The sequence below is a fragment of the Python bivittatus genome, unplaced genomic scaffold (assembly GCF_059951505.1).
Source record: "Python bivittatus isolate LINGU-HERP-01145 unplaced genomic scaffold, Pbiv_v1 ctg000580_np1212, whole genome shotgun sequence".
In the NCBI taxonomy this organism is placed as follows: domain Eukaryota; kingdom Metazoa; phylum Chordata; class Lepidosauria; order Squamata; family Pythonidae; genus Python; species Python bivittatus.
The window spans coordinates 27,024,807-27,048,692 of NW_028277087.1; the positions used below are offsets into that span (position 1 = coordinate 27,024,807).

At 37.2% G+C, this 23,886-nt stretch overlaps 1 protein-coding gene across 3 annotated transcripts; it reads right to left on the bottom strand.

The window, feature by feature from the left end:
* Positions 1-251: 251 nt before the first annotated feature.
* On the bottom strand, positions 252-23,867 carry ZNF839 (zinc finger protein 839). Of its 3 annotated transcripts, none has more exons than XM_088149819.1 (8): positions 23,108-23,867; positions 19,677-20,582; positions 16,196-16,426; positions 16,013-16,105; positions 15,390-15,533; positions 14,181-14,315; positions 13,449-13,560; positions 252-2,054 (listed from the first exon to the last, which is right to left on the bottom strand). In XM_088149819.1, the coding sequence occupies exons 1-7, from the start codon at positions 23,609-23,611 to the stop codon at positions 13,465-13,467; spliced, it is 2,109 nt and encodes a 702-aa protein (XP_088005945.1). In that variant the 5' UTR covers positions 23,612-23,867; the 3' UTR covers positions 252-2,054; positions 13,449-13,464. The 3 variants fall into 3 exon arrangements, with proteins under 3 accessions (XP_088005945.1, XP_088005944.1, XP_088005943.1); XM_088149818.1 differs by lacking the exon at positions 252-2,054 and adding an exon at positions 2,262-8,552; XM_088149817.1 differs by lacking the exon at positions 252-2,054 and adding an exon at positions 2,262-8,580.
* Between the last annotated feature and the right edge of the window lie 19 nt (positions 23,868-23,886).

Consider the following 23,886-nt stretch of genomic DNA (forward strand, 5'->3'; position numbering starts at 1 on the left):
ACCATGCAGGAAGCTGCCTGTAATTCGCCTACTTGTAGGAAGAGCCAGTGTGGACATCCTCTGCATCAAGAAGCCAAAAGATTTGTTTTGAAGTGCAGATGTAGTTTTTGTGCCTATCAATCCATATCCCTTCCAAGCATCTTCACCAAACAATTCAGTTTAGGCTTCAAAACTTGCACATGTCATGACATAAATGTACTTCATTTTATAATATTTTATGTCATACTCTATTGAACTCTTCATTTCCAAATATTTGAGAGTCTAGGTATTATGGATTAAAAGTGTTTTCAGAGTAATTTAGATTAGGGAAAATTAACAATATAGCTTATAGTTGCCAGTATGTAGAATAGGACATATCCAAAAATGTGAAGTAGATGAATTTGTACTTTTGAACAAGCCATTTGTGAATGTTCTATGTGTTAAACTAAATTGATATTTAAGAAAGCCTTAACTAACTCTTATCTGTTTATTATCCTGGAACAGGTGATATCTTCAAAACATTAAAATGACTCAGATGTCAAGAACAGTGTGTAGCACTTTGAATTTTAAGTAGACAAGTTCTTCTACTGTAATTACTTTAAAAAAGTAATTACATTGGAAATCTGATAGAAACACCAATCTGTAAAGCACCACTTTTTCAAGTTTATTCAGGATAGCATACATAAGCATGTAAATGTTAATTTTTGAAGGAATTCTGGCAGCTGTCCTTCTTAAATTTATATTTTATGTAGCCAAACATTGTTAATATATTCATAGCAATTGGTACAGTATATTTGTCTCTTAGGAGAATCTCATTTTCTATTAACTCTATATACCAATGTCCTTTAAGAGATGCTAGCTTTCCATAGTGTTCACTCATTCAGCCATTAAAAGAATACTGACTCCTAAGGAAGCCAGTACAGCTTCTCTTTTGCAGACGAAGGCATGTGCAAGGAGGGACAAAGTGACAACACATGCATTGTGATATCATGATGCAAACTCCATCTCTTACAAAATTGTGGGCAATGTGGCAATACAAGTACAAAAAGGTACAGCTTGCATTATAGCATCATAATGCATGTTTCATCATTTTGGTGTCATGGTTAGGAAAAAACAACCTGCTCCTGAATACTTAAAGCGAAGCCAATATTAGAGCCACATTAGCAGAGGGGGAGGAAAGATGATCATTGTGGGTAGGTAACACCTGAACCCGGCTACTTTTAGAACTGTTATGTTAAATACATGTTAATGCATATGTTAAATACAGCCAAGCTTGTGGAACTGAAAACAACATATTTAATACACATTTCAAGTAGACTTTCAAAACTGCTTCAAAAATATTTTTATAATGGCTTAATTTCACTATCACTGTTAAAAGTGCTGCAACTGCCAAAGAATTTGTATAAATCTACATAGCAGTAGCAAATGGTGTTACAAACATTTGAGATATAGAGATGTATAGCACCAGGAAGAGGCAAAGCCTGTGTCCCCAAGAAAAGTTCCCAGTTTTCATCCATGATCTTCAACATTATCATGTACTTACTGCATTCTCTACTTTTCTTCCTCTAAGATACTATTAAATTGATTACATTAATTCAATCACATATATTTCAAGCAATGTTGAAACTGGTCTATGCAATTTCCTGAGATCTAAACTGATGAGCTACTCCTGTGATATTTAATACTGTTGAAATTATCAAAGTTTTAAGAAAGTTCAGAATTTGTTAGCAGAAAGCATTTGTTCTTCTTTAAGTTCTTGATATATTTTATTTTTATTGTTTTCTTCATGAAGAAGCCAAGGAAAATGCTGACCATATTTTTCAGATGCCTCAAGAGGTATAATAAGTTGCTTCATTTACTGTGTCCCACCTTGAGTTTATCTTTGTTCTTGTGAACATCCTCTATCGCCAGTTGGGCATCTCAATCCTGGTATATTTAAAGGCTGTAAACATTCACATTTTCTTGGGTGTGCTGACCGCAAAAATCTGTATTAGCTTCATCATACACAATTCTTGGTTGGAGCAATTCATATTCTTTTTCCCATACTATATGTCCAGAGCAACTGCTGCACGTTTCTATAAAAGTTTAAGAAAGTATACAAAAAGTACTGTGATTTAAATGCACATTTTAAAGAACAAATAATCTATATAGCTTTTTGAATATAGAACACTGTTAGGTGACATTTCTTTCACTATGCATATGTTTGGGTCCAGCCAATGAACCCTAATTACCAGGTTTGGGACTTGGTGCAAGGTGAACAGAACACCAAGACGAAAATCAGATGTTTTCTATCCACTTTATTTTAGAGCTCTAAACAAACTGGAGACTCCCAGCTAACGGAGGGAGTCCTGATTACGGATTTTACATAGCTTATATACTTTTTCTTCGCAGAATCCACATGACAGTTTAAACAAAGAAACCAGTTAACTTCTTACAAACATCTGCAGGTGTTTCTTATAAAATTATCTATTTCACCAGGTCACTGTGACTTCAACCAAAAATGTGTTTCTGTGTCCTTCACAACCTCCTTCTGCTATACATTAATTATTACTCATTATCTATCTTAAACTTATCTTAACCCCAACCCCCTTCCCCTTATCCTATCAGGAGAATAACATTACAGGGTTATAGATCTTGTATGTTCTGTCAGTTGCCCACGCCATGACCCATCTCATCAGACTGACCATAGCTGGTCTCTTCCACCTCTGCTATAGGATCAAGGAAATCACAAATCATACAATTATTTTTATCTTCAAGGATACAATGAGATCACTAAATAATATAGTTATATTTAAAGCTTAAAAATTACAAAAACGAGCAAGGGGGTTGCAAGGAAGCCATAAAGCACATAATTATCTTTAAAAATTGCATAGGCATGTCATTGGGAAGGAATACATCACTAGCATGTCATTGGGAAGGAATACATCACTCTTGACAAGAACACTGAGTACAGTTTCTATCACAGATGTGCACATTCTCATATGCCAGCCCACCACCCATGTCTTCATATGCAGGTTCCACTTCCACATACTCAGGTTCACTATCAGATTCAGCTCCCATCCCCATTACTACACATAGAATTTTATATTTTTATTGAAAATCTTGAATATTTGCCAAAGTAGAAAAATGGTATATAAAGCAAATAGTAAATGTATGAATTTGCAATCGTACAATGCTGATTAATATCTCTCAAAGCTGTTAGTTTGGTTATGGGTGGGAGAAAAAAGTCTGCCCAAGCTTTTTGTGGAAAAGTATGAGCATAACAAGGCCTCATAAGACATTTCCAGCACCTCTCCACCTGTTTCTGTTTCTTTATTTAAAAGTATCTGTAGTTTGCCCTCATCCCGCCTCCCAGGACTCTTTGCTCTGGACTCTGTCATAGTGCTAAAACATAAAATGTCTTTGTGCATGCACGAAACAGAGGATTGTAATTTTCATTTCCATCTATATTCCACTGTGCCTGACTGAATTCTATTCTCTAGAGGCCACAGGTCTTGAAGAATGGCTTTTCATGTAATATAAGGACTTTCAACTTGGTAAGGAATTCCCCATCTATTCTCAAACCCATTAATAAGCAATTGCAGACTTTTTTCCAATTGGTAGGGAAATAGAGAGGAAGAGATAGGCAAGTAATAAATGAAAGAATGGAATAATGCATTTCCTTGCAGAAGAAAAAGTTATCATTTGGGCAACTTTTTTTTTTGCAATAACTTTATTAAATTTTTAAACAAGGAAAAGACTAACAAGAACTAATATTTAAGATGAAAGAAAGAAAGAAAACAAAGAGAGGACAAAGCCAAAAAGAGCCAGAAAGAAAGAAAAAAGAAATATAAGGAAATGACTTCCAATTTTTTTTACAACAGCTATAGGAATAAATTTAAACTGAATTCTTACTCTAGGGTTACAACATAACTTTCATTTTTTCTATCATCTAATATTTTTTCTAATCATCAAAACTATATATCGTAATTTCATTTTTTTTCTGTTTTCACACAAAAAGTCCAAAAGGGGTTTCCAGTCAGCATTGAACTTAATCAATGTATTTTCTCTAATCAAAGCTGTCAATTTAGCCATCTCAGCAAACTCCATCATCTTCACAATCCACTCTTCCATTGTGGGTAATGTTAAATCTTTCCACTGTTGTGCATATAAAAGTCTCACTGCTGTTATATATAAAAACAAAGTTCCATGACTTTTTTCCAACTCTTTGTCAGTCAGTCCCAAAAGAAGCATATCTAGCTTCAGTTGTATGTTAATCTTCAAAATCTTCTGAATTAATGTATGTATTTGGATCCAAAATGTTTTAGCTTTTTTACATCTCCACTAAGCATGATAAAAAATCTCCTCCTGTTCACATTTCCAACATAGATTCGAAGTACCTTTATACATTTTAGACAATTTTTCTGGTGACAAATACCAGTAATAGATCATTTTATAAAAATTCACTTTAAAATTATAACATAATGTAAATTTTAGTTCTTTCATCCACTATTCTCCCATTGTGCCATTTGTATGTTATAACCAAAATTTTTGACCCATTTTATCATATATTCTTTCACTTGTTCTTCTATTTCAAATCTCAATAAAAGTACACATTTAAGCAATAACATATTCATCATTTGTATATAATTCTGTTTCAAATTCCGTCTTACAATATTCAAAACCAAAAGTCCTTTTATTTACTTTAAATCTTTCTAATAATTGTACATAGGAAAACCATTGACACATGTATCCTTCTAATGTCAAATCATCTCTTGATTTCATTTTGAATTCTCCCTGGGAAAATCTAATATATCACCATAAGTTAACCATTTATATTTAGTTATCATTTCTCTTCTATAATATGCTTCTTGTGGTGAAAGTCACAAAGGGATTTTCAGACACAATCTGGATTTATATCTATTCCTTGTTCCCAATATGGCCCATCTAACAAAATGATTTTTAAAGTCAACATTAACTTTAGCTTTATCATACCATAAATAACCATGCCACCCAAACCTCAAATCATGCCCTTCTAGCTCCAATAATCTGCTGTTTCTCAGCATCACCCTCTCTTTCATCCAAACTAAACAGCAAGCTGCAAAGTATAATTTCAAATCAGGTAAACCCAAATCTCCTCTTTCTTTAGCATTTTGTAACACCTTACATTTGACTTGTGGTTTTTTACCGTGCCACACAAATTTAGATATATCTTTCTGCCATTGTTTAATTGGTACATTAGTTGTCAAAACAGGTATTGTCTGAAACAAAAATAACATTATAGGCAAAACATTCATCTTAATCACAGAAATTCTCCCCAACAATGACAGTTGAAATTTGTCCCATCTTAACATAACTTTTTTAACTTCATTCCATGTCTTAACATAATTATTTTGAAATAGCTTACAGTTCATATTTGTCAAAGTAACACCCAAATATTTTACCTTTTTCTCTATCTTGAAACCCATTTTGTTCATCAATTCTATTTGATCTTGGGTCTTGATACTTTTTGTTAGCATCTTTGCCTTCTGTTTATTAATCTGAAAACCAGCTAATGCACCTAACTGTTTTAATTCTCTCATTAGTAGTGCAATCCCCTTTAAAAAATCTTTCAAAACCAGCACCAGATCATTTGCAAAAACTCTCAACTTGTAAGTCTCTTTTGATTTTTATACCTGTTATCCTCTCATCTTGCCTTATATCTTTATTCAAAACTTCAAGAACCAAAATAAACAGAAGAGGGGATAATGGGCAGCCTTGTCTTGTTCTTTTTCATATCTCCCAAGATTTTGTTAGATCTCTATTAACAATAATTTGTGCTGTCTGTGAACTATAAATACCTTTTACAGATTTTATAAAGTTCTCTCCAAAGTTCATATCTCCCAAAACTTTAAATAAAAAGGGGCAATTTAAGTTGTCAAAAGCTTTCTCTGCATCTAAGAAAATTAGTGCAGCTGGTTTTTATTATGCTGTTCCAAGTATTCTATTCCAAGTATTCCAGCACTATTCTGATACTGTCTTTTAACTGTCTTTTAGGTAAAAATCCACATTGATCTTCATGAATAATTTCTTGCAGATTATTTTCAAACTGTCTGCTAAAATTGTTATAAACAATTTATAATCATTATTCAATAATGATATTGGTCTATAATTTCTTGTTAAAGTTAGATTTTGCCCTTCTTTAGGTATTAATGCTATATTAGTCTCTTTCCAAGTTTCTGGTATCTTTCCTCCCTGTAGTATAGAATTCATCATATTTTGAAGGGGCTGTAGAAGTTCTTCCTCAAACATTTATAATAAGAACCTGGTAATCCATCCGGTCCTGGTACTTTTCCTGATTTAATCTTTTTTATAGCTTCACAAACTTCCCTTACTGTTATAGGTCCATTCATAATCTGTCTTTGGTTCTCTGTAAGTCTTCATAAGTTTTGTTTTTTTAAGTATTCATCTATTTTTTCAAAAGAAATATCATTTCCTTCATGCCCTTTATACAAGTTAGAATAATACTGATAAAAAATTTTTTTGTATAGCCCTATTGTCTGTTAATACAGTATTTCCCTCTTGAACTTTCAAAATCAATTTCATTTCTTTCTCTTTTCTTAATTTATATGCTAACCATTTCCCTGGTTTGTTTGCAAATTCAAAATTCTTTAGCTTTGCATAGTTCATCTTTATTTCCATTTCTCTTGCTGTTAACATAGATAAGTGTTGTTGTAAAAGTTTAATTCGATATGAAATTCTTGTTTTTTCTGGTGGTTTCTTTAATTCTTCCTCTTTTCTTTTTATCCCATCGAAAACAGCCTGTATTTTCTCTTGAGTCTTTTTAAGTTCAGTATTATGTTGTAATAATGAAAGCTTTACTTGTATCCCAAACCATTCTTAAGCCAGTTACTTTAAGTTATTTTCAAAAAATTCTACTGATTTATTTTTGCAACTATTCGCTCTTTCTGTAATAACATTTCATTTAATCTCCATCTAAAGGAAGTAGGCTTCCTTTCAAAAATCAAACTCACATGATTATGATCAGAGAAAGTCTTTGGTAGAATCTCAACCTTGTAGCCAAATTTTTTGAAGTCCAAATCATATTTATTCTTGAAAAAGATCTATATCTTTCTGAAAAATAAGTATATTCTCTTTTTTTTTTTGTCTGCGCTCAGTCATTACTGACCCTGCAGTGACTGCTTTGGACGAGTCCTTCCATACATCCACTAGGGCTAAGTTATCCATCAAATCAAAAAAAGCCTTTGGTAATTTATCTTGAGTAATTTTAATATTCTTCTCTGATGTTCTATCTAACTGTGGAGAAATCATTCCATTCCAATCTCTCATCAAACACCAATTTTCATAGGAAAAGCTTCTCAGTCATTCCATAAGTTGTTTACATAAAGTTCCTTTATCCTCATTTGGGGCATAAATTCCCAATACCATAGTTTAAGCCACTTGTAATTCACATTCTACCCCAACAAATCTACCATGTTCATCAGTCAATACAAGTTCTGGTTTTAGTTGGGAAAAATGTATAAAACAACTCAATTTATTTTTTTTAGTCCACCTGATATAAATTCTTCATCCAAATTTTTGCAAGTCAGATATTTTATGTCCTTTTTTCTAATATGAGTCTCTTGTAGGCAAATTATATCTTGTTTTAATTTTTTTAAATAGTGAAAGAGGTTTTTTTTCTTTTTTGAGGAGCATTTGCTACATTTATATTCCACATTAAACATTTATAATCCATATTTAGGGCAGTAATTTAGAAAAGTCAATGCACCTAATTCAGAATCATCTTTTTCAGAATCTTTTTGCGTCTGTTGTAATTTTGGAGCAGTCTCTGCTACAGCCTCCATTTGAACCTCTTCCAATTCTCCTTTAAATTTTTCCAAAAATTCTCTAGCCTTTTGAACAGAGTTCAATCAAAATCTTTGCCGTTTAAAAGTAAAAATCACACCTTCTAATTTGTCCCAACAACATGAAATCTTTTTCTGCAGTATTTTTAACTTTCTTTCTTATATCATTCTTTATTAAGTTTTTTGCCCAATACTTCTTATATTTTAAGTCTTTAAATCTTCTTATAAATGTATACCCCCCAAAAATGAAAATAACCAAGAGAAGTACTTATCTGTTGTAAAAGGAAATCTCTTTCAGGCTGAAAAATAGTTATGTCCAAATGTGGTTAAGAAATGAGGACTGGTTGGTTCTTGTGTCCATGCAGGCTACACCACAGCAATGAATGTAGATAGAATCCCACTCCACCCAGCTGCTGAACTCACAAGCAAATCGCAAAAGCTTTCGTTTTTGCAGGTAACTAGCGGGTAGCAGCCAATCAGGGATCAGATGGGTTGATTTCATGCTTCCTCCTTTATCTGGAGGAAGTTTGGTGTCCAGCGCTGGCTTCTGGGTGCAGATCTCTGCTGTGGTGCGTTCTCCACCCTTGAAGTCAAGCTTAACTGCCATTAATCCCCACCAGAAGCCCCCTCATAATCTGGGCAACTTCCTAATGCCCCATTCCTGCCTGCAGCTGGTTCTGTTTGTCAATATTGATGGTACCTCTTCCATGTGAAAGGCCTGGGCAATTGTTCCATTCTCTATCAAGAAACCTGGTAAAGATTACATTTTTAAAAACACCTGCAACAAAACAACAATATAAACCATGAATTTAAAAAATAGCTATACTCCTAGTATAGTAACTATCAAGCATAATTTTGGCTGACTTAATACGAGCCTTATCCAAGATGATGATTCTTAAGTTCCCATCCAACAGTATACAAAGACATTATTCATAGATGCAAAGTGACCTGTGAGCAGTGTATAAGGTTTGCCAGAAGTCCAAGTTCAAAAGTCATTCACAGGCAAAACAAAGGGCTGACATTTTAAAATTGTAATCATGATCCTAAAAGAACAAGTTAAATAAGATGTCATGAATACTTATTTTCCTCTGATCCTGCACATTTAGACCAAATTCCTTCATTTTGTATGTGTGTATAGATGTTTTCCATTGTCATCAAAAAGCAATCCAGTTAATAGAAAGTCACCCATATATGCCATTGCAACATCAGGAAGGAAGTATTTACACTAAATAAACACTGAGGATGCTATCTAATCATACATTTAAGGGATAATCTATGGCTACCCTTGTAAACCTGGATGTACTATTAAAACAATTGATGGAATTAGAAGTTTGCAAAGTAGACGTGCACTGGTGAGTAACATTTCTCTGCTGATATTAAACTTGTTGTGGTCTTGAGTGCATCACATCCTCACAACCTAACTTACTTTAACATTAAAGATAAAAAAAAAGAAAAATGCACTGCAGTCCTTGGCAATGGACATAATATGATATGTAATGTATGTAATAATGTATGTATGTATGTAATAATGTATGTATACATATGTAATAATAAATCAACCAGTATGGCTGATATAAGCATGAAGAAGAGAAAAGATGAATAACATTAATATGCCATGTTCTCATCTAAGCAGGATTACTAGACTTATACTGTTAAACTGCTAGACTTGCACATTTTACAGGTAGTCCTCATTTAGTGACTGCCTCATTTAGCGACCATTCACAGTTACAACAGTGATGAAAAAGTAATGTATTGTCGAAGGCTTTCACGGCCGGCATACGATGGCTGGTGTGGGTGTTCCAGGCTGTGTGGCCGTGTTCTTGAAGTTTTGTTTCCTAACGTTTCGCCAGCACTTGTGACCGGCATCTTCAAAGTGCAGGAGCACAGACAGGAGCAGTTCTCTCTGTGCCCAGGGTGATGTGACCCTTTTGTGGGTATTTATAGAGATCTGAGGGGGAAGGGGAGGATTGGGGGTGTGTGGGTGGGGTTGGGTTACTGAGTGGTTGCTTGTTTTGGTGTCAGCATCTGTGTGTATCTTCCTGGGGATTAGGCAGGGTTTTTTCTTCTATTGAATTGTTAACGAGGGGCTGCTGGGGGTGATTAGCAAGTTCATTGTGTGAACTGTTCACATGTCCTGGTGGCTGAGCTGAGTTCGTTGACCTTTTGCAGGCTGTATTTTTCAGGATTGGTAACCAGGTTTTGTTGATTTTTAGACTCTCCTCTTTTTTATTGAAACTGTGCTGGTGTTTGTGAATCTCAATGGCTTCCCGGTATAGCCTGGTATAGTGGCTGTTGGTGTTGTCCAGTATCTCTGTGTTTTCAAATAGGATTTTGTGTCCAGTGTGCTTGAGAGCATGTTCAGCTACTGCAGATTTTTCTGGTTGCTGTAGTCTGCAGTGCCTTTCGTGTTCTTTTATATCCTGGTATGGATGCTGCGTTTTGTGGTCCCGATGTATACTTGCCCGCAACTGCATGGTATGCGGTATACTCCTGCGGTGGTGAGGGGATCCCTTTTGTCTTTTGCTGATTTTAACACTTCTTGTACTTTTCTGGTGTGTCTGAAGATTGTTTGGAAATTGTGTTTTTCCATCAGTTTTCCCATGCAGTCTGTGACCCCTTTGATATAGGGCAGAAATACTTTGTTGGTGGGTGGCTGTTTTTCTTCTTCAGTTGCATGTTGCTTTCTTGGTTTGATGGCTCTTTTTATTTCATTTTTGGAGTAGCCATTCGCTTGTAGGACCCAATTAAGGTGGTTAAGTTCAGAGTTTAGGAATTGGGTTTCACAGATCCGATTGGCACGATCCATGAGGGTTTTGATAATGCCTCTTTTCTGACGTGGGTGGTGGTTGGAGTTTTTGTGTAGGTACCGGTCTGTGTGGGTGGGTTTTCTGTAGACTTTGTGTCCTAATTTGAGGTCTGGTTTGCGTATGACCAACGTGTCTAGAAATGGAAGTTGGCCGTCCACTTCTTTTTCCATGGTGAATTGTATATTGGGGTGGACGCTGTTTAGGTGGTTCAGGAACTTCTCTAGGTCTTCTTCATCCTGACTCCAAATTGCAAAGGTGTCATCCACAAATCGGAACCAGACTGTTGGGGTAGCGGGTGCGGTTTCTAAAGCCCGTTTTTCAAAATGTTCCATGTAGAAATTTGCTATGACTGGGCTCAGGGGGCTTCCCATGGCGACACCGTCCATCTGTTCATAGTACTCATTATCCCATAGGAAGTAACTGGTTGTTAGGCAGTGCTGAAATAAGGCTGTTATGTCTTCTGGGAAGATCTGTTTGATGAGTGCCAAGGTGTCCCTCACTAGTACCTTGGTGAACAGGGAGACCATGTCAAAGCTGACCAGTTTGTCTGTGGGGTTGAGTTTCAGGGTGCTGATTTTGTCGATGAAATGTCCTGAGTCTCTGATGTGGGCTGGAGTCTGTCCAACGTGGGTCTGTAGAAGGGTGGCCAGATGTTTGGATAATTCATATGTCGGGGAGCCAATGGCGCTTACGATGGGCCTGAGTGGGATCGAGTCTTTGTGGATTTTGGGGAGTCCGTATAGTCTGGGTGTAAGGGCTTCTGTCTTGCATATGCGTTGAAGTACGTTGGGGTGAAGGGAGGAGCTCCTTGTCAGGATGTTGGTTTGTTTCATGATTTTGCTGGTCGGATCCCATTTTAGTTTTCTGTATGTGGTGGGGTCTAGTAGTTCTCTAACTTTGTCTTTGTATTCATCTGTTTTCATAATTACCGTGGCGTTGCCCTTGTCAGCCGGCAGGATGATGATGTCGGGGTCCGAATTGAGGGTTTCTAGGGCATTTCTCTCTTTCCTCGTTATGTTGCTGGTGGGAGGCTTTGCTCTCCATAGGATCCTTGCTATCTCACCCCTTATTTCCTCTGCTTCCTCTTCAGGACGGTGGCGGATGGCTGATTCCATATTGGCGATGATATCTTCCACAGGAATTCTGGGGGGTGTGATTGCGAAGTTTCCTCCCTTGGCTAGGATGGCGGTTTCTTCTGGTGCAAGTTGGCGTTCTGTCAAATTGATGACAATGCGGGTGGGATCCAGCGCCGGTTTTGGTTGATTGTTTTGGCATTTGTTAAACTTTTGCTTTCACCTGGTTGTGTGGTCAATGATATCCTTTTCCATTTTCCTGTAGGTTAGGGTGTCAATCTTGTCCCAGTCCTGGCTTCTCATTTTCTGACTGATGCTGATGTGTGTGTCAAATAGTTCTTTGTCTGTGATGGCAAGTTTTCTGCGGGTTGTGTGTATTCTCTCACGTAGAAGGGCTTGTTCAAGTCGGTTGTAAATGCGGTTAGCTTGTGGAGATTTGAGAGTCCTTTTCGTTCTGAGAAAAGCTGGGATGGTCCCAGTGTCTCTGCATCGTAGTAGGAAGGTTAAGGAGCATAGTAGGTGTGCTTTTTTGTTCCGGAGTGTTCCTAGTCTCCGTGTCTTAATTGGGTCCTACAAGCGAATGGCTACTCCAAAAATGAAATAAAAAGAGCCATCAAACCAAGAAAGCAACATGCAACTGAAGAAGAAAAACAGCCACCCACCAACAAAGTATTTCTGCCCTATATCAAAGGGGTCACAGACTGCATGGGAAAACTGATGGAAAAACACAATTTCCAAACAATCTTCAGACACACCAGAAAAGTACAAGAAGTGTTAAAATCAGCAAAAGACAAAAGGGATCCCCTCACCACCGCAGGAGTATACCGCATACCATGCAGTTGCGGGCAAGTATACATCGGGACCACAAAACGCAGCATCCATACCAGGATATAAAAGAACACGAAAGGCACTGCAGACTACAGCAACCAGAAAAATCTGCAGTAGCTGAACATGCTCTCAAGCACACTGGACACAAAATCCTATTTGAAAACACAGAGATACTGGACAACACCAACAGCCACTATACCAGGCTATACCGGGAAGCCATTGAGATTCACAAACACCAGCACAGTTTCAATAAAAAAGAGGAGAGTCTAAAAATCAACAAAACCTGGTTACCAATCCTGAAAAATACAGCCTGCAAAAGGTCAACGAACTCAGCTCAGCCACCAGGACATGTGAACAGTTCACACAATGAACTTGCTAATCACCCCCAGCAGCCCCTCGTTAACAATTCAATAGAAGAAAAAACCTGCCTAATCCCCAGGAAGATACACACAGATGCTGACACCAAAACAAGCAGCCACTCAGTAACTCAACCCCCCCACACCCCCAATCCCCCTTTCCCCCCCCTCAGATCTCTATAAATACCCACAGAAGGGTCACATCACCCTGGGCACAGAGAGAACTGCTCCTGTCTGTGCTCCTGCACTCTGAAGATGCCGGTCACAAGTGCTGGCGAAACGTTAGGAAACAAAACTTCAAGAACACGGCCACACAGCCCGGAACACCCACACCAGCCATGAAAAAGTAACATTGTGACCAGTCCTCACACTAAGGACCTATGCAGAGCTATAAAGCAAAAGAAAGCTGAAGACCGTAAGCAGAGTCGCAGTTTCACTTAGCAACTGTTTCGCATAAACACAGAGTTGCCAATCGCAATTGTGGTCACTAAACAAGGACTTCTTGTATAGCCATATGATATTCTTCTACCTTTTTAGCTATTTGCTCATCATTTTATAAAGATATATTAATTTAAAAATCACCTTGATATGTATGATTTCATTCCTTTATTCCTCCTTGATTTGAATGTTCAGTATTAATTTTCTCCAAAATGTTTTCCTCTCTGCTCTTTTTTGGTAACTTTTCATTTGAAGTCTGTTAATAGAGATTGGGGGATAATAACCTCATAAACACACATTTCCAGTAAATGCTGATTTACTCTTGGATACATATAAAAACTCACAATTTGGGGGGGGGGGGGGAAGCTATTGCATAATCTCATTTGGCACTTAAGAATAAAAATGAATTATTCAAACTTACAATATTTTGCAAAAGTTCTTTTTTTTTTTTTACTCCAGCTGCCATACCTAAGACAAAGTTAAAAAAAAAAAAAAACAGGCAGGAGTAGATAACTTAATGCCCCTCCAGTGTTTTGGACTACAGTTGCCATTAGCTGCAGCTAATATGATTAATGGCCAGAAATTATTATAATTGTAATCCAAAGCAAATGATTATTCACACCCTACCTCACTGAAAGGAGATATTCTAATAAGGTAGAAGCGTATTCTATTATTAGGGAGCAGCACTGTGTAACAAAACATATACTTTTAATATAGGCAAAGTTTAAATTTTGCAAGAAGATAAATAATTTTCAATCCAGTTGTTGATACTTATTTAGCTGAAGATAAATTCATGAAAAATAAAAGCATCTTATAATGTTTATACTGTTGCAAAACATGTACAAGTTAACATGGCAAAAATTATTTATTTTATACCTTAGCTACTCGTTTCTGTCCTGAAATTTGGGGCAATATATACTTGTCAGTAGATTCAGTACACTCAGGAAAAGAATTTGTCTGGATTTTTTGCACTTCAAGACAACTATCTGTAATTCCTAGTGATTCGGCCACCTGTTAAAGACAAAAATGAAAAACTTCACTAAAAGTACCACCCATGGAAAATACCCCAGGTATTTACATAATCATGAAAATATTTGGAGTAACCAAGTATTTTCTCTGTATTTTGCATGTCTGTTGGTTACATGCTAAAGACTTTACACTGTTCCTAAAATCTAATTTAATTATTTACTCAGGGCTTATCAAGAATCTTACTGATAAAAGAAAACCCAAGTTGAGTTGAGGTATGACAATAATATCTGTTTCACTCATTTCAAGAATAGTCCTCCCAGGATGCTTTACATGATATTCATGCATCTTTTCCTCTACATCTCCCAGTTTTTAGAATTAAACGAGATATCAAGTACTGTGGGTTGAGGGTTAGGGTTAGGGTTTGACTAAAAGAATTATTATATAACACTGGAAGGAGAAATCTATACCTGATTGGCCAACGTGCTGCTATGTGTTGTTTGTCAACATTTGAATTAGGATTTTTTTTCTCCAACAAAGGGGCAAGGGAAAACTTTTGAGCAATATGTTAATTTTTGGCATTGTTTTCTTTATGTCACAGCTTCCAGGCCTTTGTTCTTTTTTACTGCTATGTTTATCAGTTTTGAGGTTGTGTTGATCTTTTAATGTTTTTACTGTTCTTTCGTTGATTAGTTCAGCATAGCAAAATAAAATAATACGTATTAATTCAACTTGTTTTTTGTTTAAGCAAATCAATTTGCAGAGATTATTATACAAGTAATAATTGTATTTAGCAATACTATGTGATATTCATACTGTAAGCAAAAGCTCTCATTGGCTACTAGTTTATGTAGCTCACCAGGGCTAACTCTAGTACCAGCATAGTTAACATTGTAGCATTGCTTGTTGGAGAACACAAGTTACTGTATTCATATCCTGCTTATTTTGGAAGACTAAATATGTAGAGTAATTTGATCAAGGAACTTTGCCAACCAGATTGCTACTAATTTTCAATTATTGTTGTTTTCTTTTTTAAGGAAGTACAGTGTCCATCTTACCTACACATAATTTCACTGACAAATCTTTGCTAACAAAAAAAGTCATCTGAATTATTCTTACCTTATGGTTTTTTATCTCTAATGGCTCCTTTAATTCAGAATTATTGAAATAATCTTGGCACATTTTCTTTACCATTGAATGGAGCTCTTCAAACTCCCGGTATACATCTGGAAAGAATGCTTTTGCTTGACATTTTTTCGTTGCCTGGTCAAAAACAAAAGCTATATAAAAATATAAGCAAGCTCACAAATAAAAATTAATTGTACATTTCATTTACAATACACATTTGTACTTTTCTAATACTATTAAACATACTTTTTAAATCTTTCCTTGGAAATCACATATTCTCCTAGGCAATATCACACTTCCCTTGTCGATTTAGATCAATGTCTTCCTATTTGCCTAGAAAATATGGTTTTGTGTAAAATACCAACTTTCAGAGATTTTTAAAAAAAGAAAACACCTACTAGTCACACATAGGAGGACAGTTACTGTGCTAAATAAATCTGATTGGAAAAGCAATGTCTCATTTTTCCATTTTCTGCCTTGCAATTCTTTTGGGTTTAGTTAATCTGGCTGTACTCCTTTTTTTAAATCCCAGTTTAAGACAGTCTAATTTATAAAAATTGACTGCAAATATAATGCATATAATTTTTTATATTAAGATCTGCTATTAAACTTGCCTTCATCAGTAGAAATTCAAATACAGTAACAACTGTTGACAAGCGTGGAACCACCAGCTCCATAAACTCTTCATTGGCACATTGCTGAATCAGCTATAAAAGAACTTAATTTATTTAGAAAAGTCATAAAGTCTTATTACTATCTAGACAAATAAAAATAGTAATAATATAAAGGAACTATACCTCTTTTAGCTTAGCCTTTCTTTTAAATATACTAAGATGCTCTGCTGAGATATTATTAAGAGAATTGGAAGAGAATTGAACAGGTCTGCTAAATCTTCTAGAATATCTTGATCTATTAGCCATCTTTGGTTGACCACATCTTCTCTGCCGTTTGCTTTTTCCATGTCTCAAATGTAATAAATGGGTGCTATATTGTTCTTCAGACTTTCTGTCTTCTGCAGAAATATCAGACTTTAAAAAAAAAAGTTCATTAGAATTGTTTAAAAAGTTTTGTTTTTATGTATTCATTATTCAGTTTGAAATTATAGTTACAAATAAATCTCCAATGTCACCACATAAAAGGCAGTTAAGACCTGTCAAAGATAGCAAATGCATTTTCTGAAATGATAAAGAGTCCCATGCTATCATTGCATTATGGGTAAAAATGTTGAATCCTATAGCATTGTAAATAGCAAGAATATGGTGACAACAGCAAAGTTATGAACTTTTTCAATTGTGAAATGGTAATCTGTAGTTTTTTATTTCATATTTGGCATCCAAGATGATTAGGAAAGTGATACCATCAACACTTCCTGCCCTATCACATGTGGTAAATACTGTTCCCTTTCCCCTCATGCTTCCTAACTTTAGATTAGAATAATTTATGTCCTCATCCACACGTACATGTTAAACAAGCTATGAATACTTTCTCCCCTCCCTGCCCCCTGAAAGTTATTATTCTGGATAAACTTGGTTCTTAAGAAACTCATTTTAAAAACTTTTACAGATTTCAAAAAGAAGTTTGATTTATCTCAGAAGGCTTCTCAGCAATTTATTTAAACTAAGCCCTTGTTACATAGTTCATTTAGTCCAGATACTATTGTTGCTTTTTAAGTTCGATATGGTTACAGGTATTAGCAGAATTAATCAGCTCCTAAGCTAGCAACCTTTTGTTACTAGACACTGAAATGAGTTGATATGATATACAACCTCTGAAGGGTTATCACACAGATACCTGCAGCATTATCACATAGAAATAGGAGTGGACTTATTTATTGCCCCAAAGGTCCAGAATCAGTGGGTTAAAATTAAAAAAAAATAGGTTCAGGATAGATGTTAGGAAGAACTTCTGACTGTGTGAGCTATCAGCCAGTGGAACAAGCCAACAAACGGAGATTTCTCCTTCACTGGAGCCTCTTCAAACAGAGGCTAGATCAAAAATGCTCTAGTGCAGTGTTTCTCAACCTTAGCAACTTTAAGATGAGTGGACTTCAATTCCTAGAATTCCCTGGCCAGCTGGCTGGGGAATTCTGGGAGTTGAAGTCCACCCATCTTAAAGTTGCCAAGGTTGAAAAACACTGCTCTAGTGGATCCTGCACTGAGCAAGGGATTGGACTAGATGACTCTAAGATCAATGCCAATCCTGTGATACTACAATACAAAACAATTGCATTTATTCCATGCATTATAAGATAATGCTCAAGATTTTGAAATCCAGACTTTGGAAGAAGAGCTATCAGATGTATAAGCTAGAATGAGAAGAGACGGGGCACCTGATATCTCATTGCTAACATTTGATAGATAATGGAAAGGTTCCAAAAGAGACACATATTTTTGCCTTATTGATTACACAAAAGCTCTTGACTGTTATGAAAGAATGTAGACCTGGCCTTGAGAAAGGGGAAGAAATTATCAAATCATAAAGGGAAGAGTTTCAGAAAAGATTATTTAGGCCTGAGAAAGAGGAAAGCATGAGAAAGAAACTCTAAATAATCCTATATTTTGCTTGGTATAAGATGGAGTAGGGAAAAACTTTTGACAGGCCTTCAAGATTCTGTTATTCTACCCTACAACAATAAAGAGCATTCCTGGAATCTCTGCTGTATCTGTTTCTTGATCTTGCCTACCATAAAAGGCTTACAACAGTGTAGATTATAACAAACTGTGTATAAACTTTAAAAAATATGGGTGTACCAGACAACCCCATCTGTCTGTGGTAGAAGCGGTATGATGAGCAGGAAGCAACATTTAGAGCAGAATAGGAGCAACTATATGATTTTGAACTGGGAAAGGAGTGCACAAATGTTGTATACTGTCCCTATTTATTTAACTTACATGTGGAATATATCATGAAAAATGCTGGACTTGAAGAAATAAGAATTGAAATTAAAATTGCTGTGAGAAACAATACTCTTAGATATGCTTATAATAACATTTAATGCCTGGAAGTGAGGAAGACTGAAGGAATCTTTTGTTGAAGATGAAACACAAATGCTGATCTGCTGCTTAGTATTAAAAAGGAAATAAGATTATGTCAATAGGCAAAGCCAACCCAATGCAAATAGGCTGAGAAGCTAAATTGTAACAGACTTTTCTTCTTAGGCTCAACAATTCATAGGGATGGTGACCATGGCTATGAAATACACATTTGCAACTTGGGGAAAAGACTATGATATAGCTCTAGACAAAATGTTAAAGTGCAGAAATATCACATTGACAACAAAAGTAAGTATTATCAAGATTATGGTTTTCCCAGTAGTAACATATGACAGGTGGACCATTAGCTTGCCTGAATGAATAAAAATGTATGCTGGAAGAAAGATGCTGGAGGAAATTGTCAAGAATCCCTTCAGCCATAACAAAAGAAATAATTAAATACTAGATGAAACAAAATGAAATTCTCATTGGAAGCATTAACAATTAAGCTGAAGTTTAAATGTTCTGGATTCATAATGAGTTGTTGGAAAAGTCCTTGACATTTGACAAAACTGAGGCAATTAAACAATCCCAACAGAAGACATATACTATCACTGATAGCACAAGCATGCGCTTACAAGAACTCAAAGCAGCACCTACTGACATACTGACAAAATGATGTTCATTGAGTCACCAAGAGCTGCAAGTGACTGAACCACCAAACAACCACAATGCGTGACTTTGTTTTGGAGATGCAACTCAGGAAGTGGAAATGTAACTTATAGTTTAAACTTATCCTACTGCCACATTTTGAGCTGATACTGAAGGGATTGTTAATATGACTCTAAATCAATCAGAGTACATTCATGATATGCAAGTGCTTCTTTGATATATTTCCAGTATTTTGAATTTGAATATCAAGATTTGTGCTTTTGCAGTATTGGACCTCCAATGCTGAAGGAATAAGAAATCTACACCTGATTTGTAGCAATGGATTGTTGATAAGTATTGTTTGTGAATATTGGAATTAGCAGTTTTTGCTTTGACAGAAGGCCAAAGAAGAAGAATTTCAACTAGAATAGTCAATTTTAAAAAAGTGTTATATTTATAATTAGCCAGACTCCTTTCCCCTCCTTCTTATCATTATGATTATTTTGCAGTTATTTTATTAATTTTGTTGTATCTATTCTTTTCTTCTATTAATTGATTTAGCATTTTTTAAAGATAGTGGGTGGATGATCACTCTTAAATCAAGAGTGGTTTCAGCTCATTCTCTTTAAGTTTATTAACAAAGAATATGTATTACCTGCTGTTCAGTTTGAAGATTTTTTTCCAGTTCTATAGCTAGTTCATTTTTGCTTACTAAAGCAAGAGTAACTGGTAAAGGTGAAAAAGTTTGATGGATGTTTTCACAACTTGACTTTTCAGCACACTCCAGCTGTGTCATTCCAGAAAATCTATTTATAGGAGAAGATTCTGAAGACTCTTGCTGCCCATGGCCTGGGTTTAGTTTGTAGTGCCGTGATAATCCTCCTTTTCCTATGTAGGATTTTTCACAGTTCTGACACTTAAACAATTTTGGCCGCAGATCATAGTTCAAGGGGTTAAATAATGCACATACTTCCTTTTCTTTGTTGCATTCATCATCTTCTAAGCTTAGCTCAGAATAGTCATCAGAGTCAGATGGGTGACAATCAGCCAAGTCTTCTGTTTTAATAAATTTGTAATCCTTAGCTTTATATTTTGGAGGGCGAGAAATCCGCCCAGAACGAGTTGTCACTTTCAGGGATTTTTTAATCTTTTGCTCTTCGGGCTGCTTCCCATCATTTAAAAGTGCTTTTGCTGAACAAGCTGGAACCAAAGAAACATTTGAAGAATCTTCCCTGCTTTTTGTAATGGATGTATGTTTCTGCCCATGTGTAGTTATTTTACCTACGGGTACTTGTCCAAAGGGATGTAATGGGCCAGGCAGAAGTAGTTGAACGGTAGGTACAGAAGAATTATATAAGAAAAATTGCTGAGATCCAGTTCCTGTAAAAGATTGTATCTGAATAATCTCAGTATTAATGGCACTGAGTCCTAGAGGACTAGAATTCTTCTCAACTGGCTGAGACACAGCTATATTTTTAGACAGCGCTGTTGCAGAAGACAATTCCAAACTTTTCTTCTCTTTTATTTGATCAAACTCTGCTTGGATATGAGTGGTTTCCAACTGTTTTTAAAAAAAAGAGGAAAGATTAAATTTCAGGTAGATAAGATTTGAGCATGAACATTTTCTTAAACAAGTCTAATTGCAATTATATTATTTCCTTTTGAGTCAAACACATATCCTGTACATAAACAACATTTTGGGGAGCAAAAAAAGTAACAACTTGCTAGTTATGCAACATTTTAAATAAAGTCTCCTTCAGGTTCCATTAGAGACTGGGTGAGTTCATGAACAGATCCATGTTGTCTTGGCAGCAATACAGAAGGTTTTGCCCTGCCATCTTCCAGGATTTTTTTTTTTTTTTACTTCCCAGTCTACTCCATCACCCTGATATTCCCTGGAGGTTTCCCATCCAAGTACTACTCAGGTATATTTTTCTGAGCTTCTGATTCCAGATTGAGAAAGCCAGATCCAATATTTTAATTGCTGACATAAAAAACATAAGACTCAGAGAAAGGCTGCACCTTGCAAGTAAATTCCACTGAAATCAGTTACATGTATATCTAAATAAATATGGTTTGGAGGATACTGTACATCCAATGGAAAACAAAACAAACCTTATGGGTCATTTTTAAAACCAAACTTTTCTTCACCCCAACATTTATGAATTCATTTTCATTGTCAGACGACTGTAGTAAATGTTGAAGAACAACAGCAAAAGAGCAATTGGCTAGGTTCACACTCAGACATGAATAATTTTAACCATGATTTGCTCAATAGGCCATGTTTACTTTGTTCACATCACATTAAACCAAAAACAAACATGCCACATTATAACTTAATGAGTGAATGAACCCAGTCTCTCCGTGGGCTTTTCACTGTAGGATACTGAATTAGGTAGACTTTTCTCTAGCGGAGCCTATTCACATGTTCAGTTTCAAGTGTTTGGTATTAAAGTACATGAAACATGTTAAATAGCTTTTCAGATCATGTTTCCAATACCAAAAACACAGTGTTCTAAAACTCTGATATCTGGAGCAGCATTAGGTTGAACCAAACCATCATGGTATTCACCATCAAAAACATATTGCATATATGAATTTTCACAGGCAGAAAAGACAGACTCTAGCCCTACAGAGTTTACAGCCTAAAAGAGATTGGGGGAAGGGAACAAATGGAGGGGAGAAAGAGATTATCTAAGAATGATATACAGTAAATAAGAGTTTTAGGCTTGGTTGCAATAAACTCACATCTATCAAATGGAGTCCAGGACATCTACAGAATACTAGGCTGGGAAGGCTACGGTAATGGATCTTACTTCATGCCCTGTGACCACAGTCCCTATGGCTAATTTATGGTTCAGTGTGTAATATAAGCACATAAAATTGGATTGAGAAAACTAGAATTTGATTAGCCACAAGGGAAAGTATTATACAACCACTGCCTTTTAAAGCTATATTTGTATCTATTTTATATACTTGTATATTCACAGATACATACAAATATTCCAACTATAGTGTAAGTCTTTAGTATGTCACTGTCACAGGAAGGAAACTAAGGTCATCTAGTTCAGCTCCTATTCAGTGCAGAGTTTCCCAATTTGGGCAACATTGTGATACATGGACTTCAATTCCCAGAATTCTCCAGCCAATATGGGGAAAATTCTGGGAGTTGAAGTCCACACATCTCAAAGTTGTCCAGGTTAAGAAATGCTGCAGTAGGGCATCTCTGACAGATGACTATTGAGTGCTTCTTTGAAGACCTCCAGTGAAGGAAAACTTACCACTTCATGTGTTAGCCTGTTTCACTGTCTGAGAACTCACAAAATGACAAAGTACTTCCTGATATCTACCCTGAACCTACCTCCTTGTAGTTTTACCCACTGATTCTAGACTTCCTCTTGGAGACAATAAAGAATTAAGTCCACCCCTCTTCTGTGTGATAGACCCTTCAGATATTTGATGACCATTATCATACATCCTTTCTCAGTCTTTTCTTCTGCAAGCTAAACATGCCCAGTTCCTTTATCCATTCCTCAAAGGACTTGGTTTCCAGTCCTCTCACCATCCTGGTAGCCCTCCTCTGAACTCACTCCAATTCCTGATTGCTGCTTTTAAAATGTGGTGTCCAGAACCAGATACGGTGTTGCAAGGTGGGATCTGATTAGGGCAGAGTAGGAGGGAAAAGTGTCTTTCCATGATCCATGTAACTCTGTGTCAGCCCTCTGAGATAGGCCAGGTCAAGAAACAAGCACAGTAAGAATTCCAGGAATGTTCTTTCTTGTAGTAGGGTAGAATAACAAAATCTTGAGAGCTTGTCTAAGTTTCTCTCTGCCCCATCTCGTACTAAACAAAATCAAGGCAGGGGTTTTTGAGTTTCTTTTTCAGGCTTTCCTCTTTCTCAGGACTGAGTAATCTTTCTTCAAAGTTGCCCTTAACGACTCGCTCATTCCTTTCCGATTCCCCAACCCAGAGCTACATTCCTTCACACACTGATACGGGATAAAAATCATGCCAAGCTACAATTCGCGTAACGACTCTGTTTACGATTTCCTCGGAAGCGCATCAACAAACACCGCAGGCTTCTACCTTGGACAGGAGCTCCGTAAAAGGGAGAGACCCCGCCTCGGGTCCGACCTCCTGAGCCCCATCCTGCTCCGGCTGTGACGGGCGGTGCAGGGTGCCCAGCGCCGGCAGCGCGGACCCCGAAGGCGAGGCGGAAGTCGCCGGGCTGAAACTCCGAGCCAGCAAGACGGGAGATGGCCAGGCGGTCCCCCGCCCTTGAGGTAATACGGCAGCCCCGACGGGACGATGGTCCCTGGCCCTCTCCGTCGCCTTTCCGACCGGTGGACGGAGCCCCTCGTCCTGCAGTTTTCCCGGGTCACTTCCAGCCACGTCCTCGGACGCCCGACGCGGCTCCCCGCAGCGAAATTCAGGGACCGGCGTCGACGGGCTCTCGCTCGGCGGCGGGCGCAGGGGAGCCGCGGAGGAGGCGCCCGACCTACCCAGCGCCGGGCCCTGAGCAGCGGCAGCGGCGGCGGCGGCGGCGGCGGCGGCGGCGGCAGCAGCGCTCCTCACCCCCGGAGACGACATCTTAGGAGGCGCGCGCTGGAGGCCGGCCCCATCTCGCGCCCCAGGAGTTGAGGGCTCCGGAACGCCGGAGCACGAGGGATGCTCGGCTCGCTGCGGCACGTCACGAGAAGGGCGGAGAGCGAAGTCGGGCGCTGCAGCGGGAGCTGCGAGGGGACAAAACTGTGCTGTCGCGCCGAAGGCGTCCTTCAGTTCAGCAGCCCTCAGAGGCGATGCAGTGAAAAAGAGTCAGAGTGGTGGATTTTCTTTGCATTCTCAAAGACTAGTGTAATTTCCGG